This window comes from Stegastes partitus, unplaced genomic scaffold, assembly GCF_000690725.1.
Source record: "Stegastes partitus isolate 25-593 unplaced genomic scaffold, Stegastes_partitus-1.0.2 Scaffold287, whole genome shotgun sequence".
In the NCBI taxonomy this organism is placed as follows: Eukaryota; Metazoa; Chordata; class Actinopteri; family Pomacentridae; genus Stegastes; species Stegastes partitus.
In genome coordinates this window covers 79,955-92,863 of record NW_007578018.1, presented here as the reverse complement: position 1 = coordinate 92,863, position 12,909 = coordinate 79,955, and the positions used below count along the sequence as shown (strand labels likewise).

Below are 12,909 nucleotides of genomic sequence, written 5' to 3'. Positions count from 1 at the left end.
TTAAGTATTGGAAACAATATCAAACATTCTTAATCTGACACCCAGCCCTGTTGCGTGATACCTATTCCGTACCACACAGCATTTAAGGTTGCATAAAAGTAAAAATTACTCTCACTCGTGTTTCAGTCAGCTGACGTGTTGAGTTGGCTACTGCAACTTTAAGGCAAGTCGCTAATTCATGCATGCTGTACCGCTGACTGAGCTCACGCAGTTTAGTAATCATGCTGGCAAAGGAGATATGTGTGCAGCTGTACATGGAACATGCGTTTCATTCTGCAGTGTTAAACGTCAACTCAGTCAGATCTCAGAGGTACAGGGAAATACACCAAGATTCACTGTTGTACTCAACAGCTTGCATAAAGGAGGTAGTGGGTGAAAGCAGGTACAGCATGTCATTAGTAAGTCAACGTTTCCCATCGTTATCATCACGCTTTTTGGTTGTTTTCGCCCACAATCCTCCAGAAAATGCAGCAGTGAGTTGTGCTTTAAACTTGAATATTAGCTGCCTCATGAGTGTTCTTTGATATTAATAGTTAAGGTTTCAGATTGTTAGTTTGAAGAAGCCAAGCTGAAATTTTTCAGAATTTTATCACATTTTATGGTCCAATCCCATTTTTATAAAGATTAAAAATTTGGTGATAATAAAAAGTGGCAGCCCTGCATAGGAACAGGTATGAGTGTAATCATTACTGTGATTGGGTGGTACAGTGGCTAGTGTGGTCATCACACAGCTCAAAGGTCCTTGCTTCCGATCTTGCCCTGGGGTCTCTTTTGATGTGGTTTCATGTTCTCCCTGTGCCTGCATGGGTTTTCACTGGGTGCTCCGGCTTCCTCCCACAATCCAAAGACATACTGAGGTTAATTGCTGATTCTAAACTGGTTGTAGGTGTGAATTCTTGACTGTCTGTCTCTGTGTTGCCCTGTGATGGACTGGCGACCTGTCCAGGGTGTCCCCTGCCTTCACCCTGAGTTGGCCCCCTCATGGCGCTACAGAAGATAAAGCGTTGTAGGGTTGCGGTTCAACTGTCTGTGATTGTTATTATTATGAGTGGGAGTGCGTGCTGTTGGCAACTTTTTAACTCGATTCTGTATTGCCAAGCGTGCATTTTTGAGCAGTGAGCAGAAGACGTGTTTTGCTTTAATAGTTTATAAAAGTGCAAAATGTTCTAAAAGATAAAGTATGGTGGCGTAATGGCAGAGCAGCAAATTGAATCCTCCTTACTCTATGTGTATTGTTTGGCCATGTGTGCATGTTAGTATCTGCAAGTCCCTTCCTTTGAAAATGCTGGCCCCCGTTGCACTCCCTGAACAGATCGAGAGCAGTGTGACAGTGTGCAGATTGCGGGTGTAAGCCTTCCATTGGCTGCACATTACACGCATCTGTCTCCTCCTGCTCTGCTGTCTGTGTTCGTGCGTCTTCAAGATCTCATTTTCTACGACAATGAGATCTTGAAACCTAATGCTCAAGTTTTTCCAAAGGTTTTGGATCATGCAGGAAGGCAGCTGTGCTTGTTTTTTTTTTCCGTGAATTAGTCATTTTAATGACAGCATCCCTCCTAATGCCAGCGTTACCTCCCTGCATGCAAATGTTAAAGCAAAACAGTTCCTCCCATCCCTGTTTTGATGTAATACTGTCGCTGAATCCTTGGCTTAGCTCTGTCAAGTATGATTTTGCATTTGCTTAGAAGAACTACACTGTCCATGTTTGCAGAATGACCATTCTGTGCTGCAAAATGGTCTGGCTGTTCAAGACAAGTTAGCTGAGAGTCTCTGTGAGAGCGCTGTTTTGCTCTCCTCTGCTTTTCTTGTCATGCTCTGCTCTGTGTGTGTCTGCTTCTACATATCGGTCGGCTGAAGAGGGAAACAGGCACGTGTGACGACAATGTTACACAAGTTGACTTATTCTGGCCATTCAGTGTACTTTATAATGCTAGTGTGGGCAAATGCTTGTGGCTGTAATATTTTTTGTTGGCTCTTGTGTACGCAGTCTTTCTGATCATAGGTGAAACGTAAAGGGGGGGTGGGGCATCTGGCTGGTTTGTTTTGGTCTAAGATGCAGATTTTTTAGTTTACATTTAGTGGTCCTGTCCATCACATATGACCCGAAAAGACAAAAATCCACTATTTCACCAGAAAAAGGAAACAAATTTTGTGTTTCGTAAAACTTTTATCTCTTATCTTGTGACGTCTCATGAGAGCTTGCAGGTACGTAGAAATTAGTAGAATATTTTCACATTTTTTTTTTGTGGTCAACTTTTTATTCATGTGCAATTAAATTAGTTTCATTTACACTTAGTTGCGTAAGTATCATAATGCACACTAAAACAAAACAAAAAAAACAACCCCTTAACCCTTTTCAGGGCACTCCTTGAAGTACTTGGAAAATGAACATTTCAGCCCCAGGGTGTTAATGAAGGACATCTCGAGATGTTTTTACTTTTGTGACAAGATTAATCAAAGTTATTACGGGAAATTCCGGACTGCAGGCAGATACTTTTGTCACACGCTTTGAACACTGTGGCTTAAACAATGATGTGGCTAATTTATGGATTTCTACGAGTTTTTTGCGTTTTCCTCGAGTGGCATTTGGCGTTGCGCCGGACGATGGACTGGGGACTTGTGTGGTGTGTTACTTCTTAGTTTTTTGGCTTTTGACTTTTGAGACTGCGGCTTTTTTGTTTTTTTTGTGTGCGGGAGGTGGATGTAGCTTGCATGACTTTTTTTTGTTGGTTGGTTTCTTTTTTCTTTTTTTTCTTAGCCGGGTTAGTTGCAGTGTTTGTTGAGGGAAGCATTTCCTTTACGTTTTTGTTTTTTTTATGTTTTCGTTTTTTATTTAATTTTTAGTTTAATCTTTTTTTTTTTTTTTCTTATGTTATGTTGTGGCGTGGTGCCGTGTATCTTTTGTCTGGATTTGTTTTGTTTTTTTTTTTAGTTTGTTGGGTTTATCTTCTGTTGGGGTGTGTTGTCTGGTCTTTACTTTACTGTAATTTTTTTTTTTAATTGGAGTTGAGTTCAGTTTGTTCCTCTAGTGCCTGGTTCATTTGTTTCGTTGCATTTTTGTTTAGTTAGTTTTTTCTTCAGGTATTTATATCGTCACTCATATTGCACCTGGTTCCTTGTGCTCATGGTTCTTCACCGTGTTGACCTTTTGCACATTGAAGGTCGTTGGCAGTTGTGGTCTCTTGTCCCTTGCCGGGTTAAGGGTTTATATAATAAAACAAAACTCGCCCTGTCATGTTTTCATGTTTTCATAGACTATAAATAACACCATCATGTATTACAGCTGAGCTCTTGGTAAGGTGGAAAGTTCTTCCATCTACCGCTCACCAGTTTCAGAGCTAATTTTCCTGCACTTAGCCTGATCCTGATTTGGCTTAAGCAGCAAAAACAGTTCCCCCACAACAAGCGATCGATCGCTGGCCGTCTTTTTTTTTTCACAGGGGACATTAAACCTTAAACAAGTCCGACTGTACATCAAGCATGGCCATTAATAACCATCTGCACCTGGCCCAATCAAAATCTGCTCCGTCAATACCGTCTTTCCTCCATTAATCCCCATTAACATCGCAGGCAGTAAAGGGCAGCTCTAAATGCTGTATTGATATTATATTAAGGCCACTGAGCTCCCTGGCGTCTGAGCTGCAGAACGACAAGTCTGCCCAGTTTCACACTCTCCAAGCACAGGGCTGCGTTTGGCTCTGCTAGTGTCTGTGAATGTGGGAGTGTGTTGCATATTTCGAGGATTAACTCAGCGACTTGACCAACTAAAATTAGGATCCACTTGGATGGACAATATGTTTCTTTCAGTGTCAGAAAAACAAGTTTTTAAAAGCCACCGTAGTTTGAAAATCAGCTGCAAAACCGAAACTATTTCTTTGACCAGCTGATTTTGGATCAGAGGCACGGACAGGGACTTCACTGTGGAATTCTTTTATGATTAATCGAAGCCAACGGGGATTGCCAACACAGATTGGGTGCAGACGTATGATGAAGAAGGCCATAAGACGTCTGTAGATTCGGGTCAAACGCTGTTCTGAAGCAGCACAAAAGAGCATTAGAGATTATGTGGTGCGTACGTCACCGATATGTCAGCGAGATGAGGAGGAAGATTGTCATTTGTGTAAAACAAAGGTCAGCCCTGATGAAATTATCTTCTGATGGGGGGGAGGGCAAAGCAAATCTCATGAAACGTTGGAGCACCGTGAACATGAATGCATACATGCTTTTTTTTTTTCTGACCACTATCTGCTAAACTCAAATAGAATTTGTGTATTTCAATAGCCCTCTTTCTTTTTTTTTTTTTTTGCTCTTTGGTATCTAAATTTTCTTTCCCAGTGGGGGAGTGACAACAATGACTCACGCTCTCGAATAGCCGCTGGGAGAAGCAGCGGTGAAATGCACGCTGGTTGCTCTGACAGCTTGCTGGAGCGGCTTAAATTGAGTACACTTCAAAGCCCTGACAGAAAGATAGTAACTGAGGTGTTTTTCCACCTCTCTCTCCCTACACGGCCTGTAATATTGCATCGATTACCTTTTTCTCTCCTGGAAGATTTTCACTTTTCAGACAGAGGCTGTTGCTCTGCTTCTCTCTAAACAGCTGGTAGCATTGACTCAAGCCAGTAGGCTGTATTAGATGCTTTCTTTTTTTAGTCTGAAATGGCGGATGCCTGAAACAGTGCACTAATATATTGATGACTGTTGCACTGATAGATCTTATATTTCATCCTCTCCTTCCTCGTCTTCAGGCAGCCTTTCCGTGAGTGAGATCGCTGAGCTCTTGGAGCAGGAAACTTTGCAGCTCCTGAAGAAAGAGTGCGGAGGCCTTCAGACCCTCCTGAAGAACAACCACCAAGTCTTTAGAGGTACTTTTATTTTGTCAAACGCAGATCACATGAAATAGCTGTCACTCATATACAATACATTGACGTCTATTTTCACTATTACACTTATGACCATAAACTAGAATAGAACATTTTTGGTAAAAAAATGGTTAAATACTAAACTTTTTATCAAAAAGTTTCTTGTATAATTTACCTAGACTAAATGTTAATGTATTCTGCTTTGCATGAGTAATCCTATTTCACAGTTAATATAATGAGGATTAGTCTATAATGGCATATTTAAAGCTGCAGTCCATATCATGCTTGTGTAGGTGGATACCGTTCAGCCAAAGTATGTTCTAAACAGACTTACATGTACAGATTGGTACGGTAGAGTTTCCATGGCCTCAAATGTGATGCACGTGTTCTGGTGTTTCTTTATGCAACAGAGAGAATTCTGAATATTCGACGCCCTATGTGGCAGTGTTGCATCCAAGTAGGGTATCAACAGCTGTCTATCCTCACCAAACAGTGAGCTTTCTAGGGTGCTATATTGTGAGAGTACACAGCTTTGGTCTTTGAGAAATCACAATTTTTCATCAGTTTGGTTCGTCATGAGTCTCAAGTGCAGTGGAGAAAAAGTAGTAGAAACCATACATGGGCAGCATATTCATACTTCTTTTCTGAAGTTAAAGACAAAAGCAACATCAACCCAGGAAAGCACTTGTATGCTTCATCAGCTACAGAATGGTGAGAAAAGTTTCCAAAACAACCTGAACAAGTGGTTTCCTAGAATGCGCCATACTGTAGTTGACTTTTTATCTTAAAGAGTAACTTCAAACTATGATGCAAAGCTGAGTTCTGCTGCCCTATTGGTCGAAAGTTTCAAGCCTGGTTCATCCCAGACAGCTGGCTTGGAAGTGTGCCGCTTTGCAACCACACCCAGCAGTGGTGTAATGGTCATCAGAGCAGCAACGTCTTGAGGTCAGTGAAAACAAGATTTTCTCTAAATGTTGAGGTGAAATTTTATTGGGATAGATTCACACCTCGGAACTTTTTTTTTATTTTTTATTTTTTAAATGAGGGTTGGTAGTGGCATCTTTTGCTCAAGTCCAGCCAGGCATCCTTACAATGTGTTGCGACCCCAGTCTCACATCAGCTCCTGTAGTTTCTCTTCACACTCATCCACTTAGAAAGAATAAGATATGTTGTTGCTCATCTTCTGCACTGATGATTCAGCCAGGAGAGCCTCAGCATACTCAAACCGCCACCTGGCTATTATTGTCTTCTCTTTGGTATGCAGAAAACAGACTGGACTCCTACCTTCTAGAAGCCTACACATCCTTAATACCAGCTCTGTAGAAAAAAGATGAAGTTTGAGCGGTTTATTTTGAGTATTTTATTTTTAAAGATCTCCCCGTTGCTTTTTCAGTGGAGGGAGGGAGAGTCTACATAAGGGACTGGCGGGACGAGAAGTCTGCCAGAGTGGACACCAAACGGAAACCCGTTGCTCCCGGCGCTCTAAAAACTCGTCTTTGCTGGTTTCACACGCACCATCCTCAGGGCTGCCCACTGCAGACCATAAACTGTGCCTTCGCTCATGGACCAGATGAGCTTAGACCTTCAACCAGACCTCCAAAGAAGATGAGAAACAATGACTTTTATTAATTCATTTATTCTAATTCATTTTTATCTTTTTCATTTCCTGGGTTTTTTCTTTCATTTTTATTTTTGGATTAAGTAAATGTCCACCAACTGCTGTGAAACACCTCCAGCCCTGCAGACTCAGAGGAAGAAGTTCAGGCCCAAGTAGGGTTTTATTGGTGCAACATTACATCACAGTTTCACAGTGCCCTCTTTCTTCTGTGTGAATAAAGATTCTGGTGCAGCTTAAGGTTTCACCTTTTCTTTAGAAAGTTGGCTTTGAGAAAGTTCAGAAATTGTTCCAGAGTGAGTTAAGTGGATTTCAAGCTCCGTCTTTGTATATATTATCAACTCTGTGTTGGATTTTTCTTTCCGTACAGCACTCAAGTGTTTCTCAACTTTTCCCTTCCCTCCGTAAATGCCTTAAAAGCTTCTGTGTACAGGCAGTATTTCCTTCCGTGTCTCACTTAGACATTTCATTCACCTGAGACATGTACTCTAAGGTTCGCAGACAGGGCGGCAGATAAAGGCGTTTGAACAAAGTAAATGTTAGCGGTATGAATTATTTGTTGGCAGGAGCGGAGAGGTGAGCTGCATGTCGTCCTCTCTAGATGGGCCGTGCAAACTACAGCGTCTCTCTAACCCCGTGGCTCAAATGTCAAAGACAGTAAGGCCCTCCCAGGGACTGCAGAGGGGCAACGAGAAGAGCTTGTTTATGTGACAGACAATAATCAGACCATTGCTACAAGAAAGACAGAGTTTATATCCGCTTAACTTTGCATGCATACAAAGAAAGAACATTTGGCGAATTTTGTGGCAGAACTTTATCAAAGTCTCAACATTTAATGATATCTGGATGATCTATTTCTGCCATTGGAAGCCATTCATTTGCAAAGTGACTATGAAGCTTAAAAGTTTGTTTTACCCAAGTTATACAAAAGCATTTTGCCAACTCTAGCAGCGTCATATGGATGTCCATTTGTACCAGGACAAATTTTTTTTAAAAAAAGGAAAACTGTTACAACTTTTATGCGACACAGTTTAACTTTAATCTCTATTACATTTGTATTCACACACCATGAACCCACAAAAGGTCGGACAAAAAAACAGTTTAATATTTTGAGAACACACATGTCCAGCAGCTGAATTAGAATTTTCATGATACTTACCTGGGGATCCTGAAATCTAAAAATGAAATAGAGTTTTCCTAAATTGTATACCTTTTTTTCAATTTTTATACATGAACAAACTAACAATTTATCCCCCTAAGGAGGTGCAATTACACCTACAGGCTTCTCTTGTCACGTTGCTGTCACGCTTCACTATATTGTTGGCACACAATTATTATGTTTTTGTATGTTTTCAGGTATTCTTTCTGCATAGAAATTCCTATTTATAATGTAAATGTGCAATATACCCCAAAGTATTTTAGGTTCTATGAAAAAAAAGCTTCTTGGGTTTCAAGGAAATAACATTTAATTGCAATTGCCTGTATCTGAAATATATACAGTTAAAACCAGAAGTTCACACACACTGTATAAAATGACATGTAACGTTTTTTTTTCTCACTGTTTGACATGAAATCAGACGAAGCCTTTCCTGTTTTAGGTCAGTTAGGTTTACCAAAATTATTTATATTTGCTAAAAGCCAGAGTAATGAGAGAGAGAATTTTTTAGAAATTTTTTACTTTCTTCAAAGTCAGAAGTTTACATGCAGTAAGGTTACTGTGCCTTTAAACGATTTGGGAAAGCCCATATGATGATGTCATAGCTTTGGAAGCTTTTGATAGGTTAATGACAACATTTGAGTTAATTGGAGGCACATTTGTGGATGTGTTTTAAGACACACCTGAAGATACATATATATTTATTTCTTCCAAGTAGTGCAATTAAATGACAATTATTGTCTCATATTTGTTTTTGTCACCAGTGCCATGGAGGCCTTGAAAGTTAAGGGCATTTTATTGTTGCTGTATTTTTGTTATTTGGCAAAAACTAAGTATAATCTATAGTAAAAGACACTTTAATAATGCAAAAAGAAAAACAACTGCCTCATAATTTTCTTTATTGTCATTTTAAGTTTCATATATTTCCTGACATAACATTATGTCTTAACTCATGATGTTGACTCACAATAAGTGTTTTATCAGTTCTTTTTTTCGTTTTCTTTTTGGCTGAAAAGTAGAATCAAAATTCGTTAAAGAGAATGTGGCAATTAAGCAGACCAAGATCAGTGACTTCTGCTTCCAGTAGCTGCAGCTGCATTCTTGCCTTGTTTTTGAACTGTTCAGAAGATAAAAATCCATACCGTGGTTGAAAGGAACATCCTAAGGTTGGCTACATATTAGCAGAACTGAGGCTCACACATCCCCTGGAGGTCCTGGGCTGTATCATTGAATACTGATGACGAGGAAGACGCATCGACTCAGTGTGACAGAAGGTTCAACTGGAACAAAAAGGCGGCAACAAAATGTTTTCTGGATAATAGTGGGAGTAATAGTGAACATTTGGGCTGTGATGAATGCAAAAAAAAAAAGTAGAGCTCAAAACAAGAGAGGTCACATTTGGACAAACACGAGCTATGTGTGGGTTTTAATGACCTGTTTAAATCATTTCTCCCTCTGTTGCCCTTCCCCTGATGCCATTATGACTCCTGAAAGAAATCAATTCATGAAAATACTGCTGCTGCTCCGGGTCTGCAAAGATCATCCGATGCAATCGACCCGCTGCCCCACATTTAACCGCTGAGGAATGCGACACAGCCATGGAGTGGAGGTGATTACCTGCAACCACACACACACACTTGCAGTTGTTGTGACCTTTTGACCCCTTTCCGACCGACGACGAATAAGCCGTCGTAATGATTCTGTGTACGTTCGCCTCACTCCGCTACCCTGGAGACCAGAGGAGGAGACCCGGAGCACCCACAACCCCATCCCGGCTGTCACATAAACACATCATAGGAGGTCTAGTGCTGACTCATCTGAATGACGCATCATTGAGCCTAAAACACCAACTGATGTAAACAAAAGGCATCTTAGCACAGAGCACGTGTACACTAGTTTAAATAAAGGAGGCTGTAAACACAGATTTAGCAGTGTGAAGGTCAGTAGACAGAAGATAATTCTGGTAATGATACTGAAACCAGTATACCAATATTAGGATCTCTGATATCGCTGATAACAGATATTACCGTTGTCGATGTTAAATTTTTGTTCACATCAAAAATGAGTAGAAGTAAGCACTGTGAGAACATGAAAACGATTCAAAAGAAGCCCAAATTAGACCACATAGTCTTCTTTATTACAAAAGTAAAACATATTTAAACATATTTTAACATAACGTTCAAGTCCAGAACCATTTAAGTAAAAACATCTGTGAAATAGCAGCAATATCAAATGTAGAGACGAAGGCGCTGATGTTAGACAATCATCGGTTTTTCACATCGGCTAAATTTGTTCATTGGACCGATATATTGGAAAAAAAACACTAATATCAGCCGATACCGATGTGGTTGCCGATATATCGTGCATCCCTAATTGAAAACATTTATTTTAAGTAGCCAGCCTTCATTAAAGAATATCAACTTAATGCAAGCTGTTTTTTGGCAAAATACATAGACCTCTTTTGACCATAGACTGTATAAAAGATGGACGTAGCTACCGTGACGTCACCCGTTGGTTTCTGCACTGAGAAAATGAAGCCAGGGTTTTGCTACTNGCATCATTGAGCCAAAAACACCAACTGATGTAAACAAAAGGCATCTTAGCACAGAGCACGTGTACGCTAGTTTAAATAAAGGAGGCTGTAAACACGGTCAGTAGATAGAAGATGATTCTGGCAATGATACTGAAACCAGTGATGCTCGATATTGAAATTTCTGGCCAATACCAATATTAAGATCTCGGATATCGCTGATAACAGATATTACCGATATTAAATTTTTGTTCACATCAAAAATGAGTAGAAGTAAGCACTGTGAGAATGTGAAAACTATTCAAAAGAAGCCCAAATTAGACCACATAGTCTTCTTTATTACAAAAGTAAAACATATTTAAACCCGTTGGTTTCTGCACTGAGAAAATGAAGCCAGGGTTTTGCTACTTCCTGGTTGACATGTTGGATTTTTGGAGCCAGTGACGCAAAAATCGTTGGAGGGGGGCGGAGCCATAGGAGCAGCGATTGGTCAGACGGATTGAGAGGTGGGCCCTCTGCCTGCCCACATTTACCGTCTTCTGCTCGCTTCGTCTGTATTGTCGCTGCCGACTGTCAATCAAGCCAGCCACGCCCCTTGCCCCACAAAATTTTGACGATTTTTTAAAAATTCAGTATTGATTTATTTTCAGGTTGGCCACCTGATCTCTGGACTTGAAAACTAATTTAAAAAAAAATCCTGAGCTGTAGGAATGCGGTATTTCGTGATCTGTGATCACTTCTTTTCCAATTCATTCTATGGGAGCCAGGGCTTTTTGGAGCTACGACTAGTGGACGTAGTGATATTGCAGGTTTTTGACACTTCCAGGTTGGCTTCATTTTTCAGGGCCGGTTGCTACATTCATCTTTTATACAGTCTATGCTTTTGACTTTGACAGTCCCCCGTTGTAAAGTAAATTTGTAGATTAAAAAAAAATATTTTAAGAGTAAGTGACACCTCGATTAAAATAGGAGGGTAGACAAAAATGTACCTTAACCCCCAATTGAGGTTTTTAAATCAACATTAGAAGTATGTGAAAAGTATATATGCAACTTGCCAAACCAACTTTGTTCCTCCAATGCTCTTGTATTTATTGGAGAAGCAATTCACCACATTAGTTTAGAGAATGTCCTCAGCAAACCTTTAAAATTGATTCAACTCATTCTAGCCCCAGAACTGTCGATTCAGTTTTATTCATGTAGTCCAATATGACAAATTAGTTTCAAGTCGTTCTATAATCTCAGCCATAATGCCACAAACAAAAAACCCCATTAATGGCTAATATAATGAGAAAACAAAATAAACAGGAACTTAGTAGATTTATGATATGGATATGTATAAGATTTAAAAAATATACAAATTGTAAACATATATTTGATCTTGTGGTAATAATGTTCAGCATCTTCCAGGTGTTGCCAAATAGACAGGAAGACCTCACAACTTCTTTTCTGTCATAAAGATGTAGAGGACACACTGATCACACACACACAGATGAAATAAACGTGCAGATAGAGAGAGAGAAGCTGAATCTAACAGATGTACTGCTTATTTCATGCCTTTAGCTGACACTAAATGTGAATCATCCTGTCCTTCCAAAAAGGGAAAAAGCAAACAAAGTCAGAAAAAAATGGAAATTCGTCTCCAACACTTTCACCACCTGACAGCATTTTGACCATTTAGTGTTTATTTTCTTCTAATAATAGGGCACTAAGTTATTTATCATTGATTTAATGTCTCACTGCATGTCATAAATGTTGTTGTTTTAATCACAACAGACAATGACAGGATAGGTTCTTCAAAACAAACCAAACCTACAATACGATTTCTGGATTATTACATAGATTTCAGGCGTATCATCACTTCAGTAACAGGTGTTTTCTCTCTCTTTTTTTTGTTTATATGCAAGCTGCAATATTAGGGTCACACTCCAGACTGAGTGTGTGTGTGTATGTGTCCACTTCTAATGATTTCTAAAGAGCAAAGTATTGACAGTGTTCCAGGGTCAAACTATGTGAATCATGTAAACAGTTTCCTTTAAAAGTGGATCTGTGTTACACGGTGCCTGATACTGAACAGTTGCTACACTTATTTCTTCTCCATCTGCTTTTTTACAAGTTAATTTCTGTCCAGTAGCTACAGAAGAAAAAAAAATACACCTATGAATTGTCTGTGCAGCTTGGACAATGTCCATCAGCTCTGAGGAATGAATTAGGAGTTGGTGAAAGCAAATAAAAGGACAAAGGGGGAACACATAAGCAGACAAAATTACTCTCCATGCCTGAAATCTAGGTCAGGGAGAAGTGGCTGCATCTCTTTAGCCTAAGCCAACAACTTTCCTTGTGTTTCTCTCATGCTTTATTTATGATTGTACCGAGGGGCTCAATGTAATGCAGTGTCTCCGAGACATTATTTTGGATGAATAGAAGTCTTCGCCAGCAAAGCCAACCATGTTGGACTCTGTGACAGCTGTCACAGCGATGAATTATTTTGTTTGACTGCAATCTTTTGTTATCATCTCATATTGTTTGGTGGAGAGTGGGGTTGTCTGCATTGTTTTGCATCAGTATCCGTGGGAATGTTTTTCTGCACACATCTATGGAGTGGCCAGGTTAGCATATACATTACTTCTGTGTGGGTCATACTAAAGTGTACCAGATCTTCCCACTAAATCTAACATGAAACGATGAGCCCAAGTGTAACAATAAGGCCACTTCTGAATGGCTCAACAACAATAGAATTAAAGTTTAGGAG

The 12,909-nt window shown here is 39.8% G+C and overlaps 1 protein-coding gene across 1 annotated transcript in view; it reads left to right on the top strand.

The window, feature by feature from the left end:
- The window catches only part of trmt44 (tRNA methyltransferase 44 homolog), a 21,005-nt gene extending 14,095 nt beyond the window's left edge, over positions 1–6,910 (top strand). The window contains exons 10-11 of the mRNA XM_008282800.1: positions 4,746–4,862; positions 6,253–6,910. Of these exons, the coding sequence (XP_008281022.1) occupies positions 4,746–4,862; positions 6,253–6,488 (353 nt within the window). The 3' untranslated portion in view covers positions 6,489–6,910. The remainder of the gene's footprint in view (positions 1–4,745; positions 4,863–6,252) is intronic.
- Positions 6,911–12,909: the final 5,999 nt, after the last annotated feature.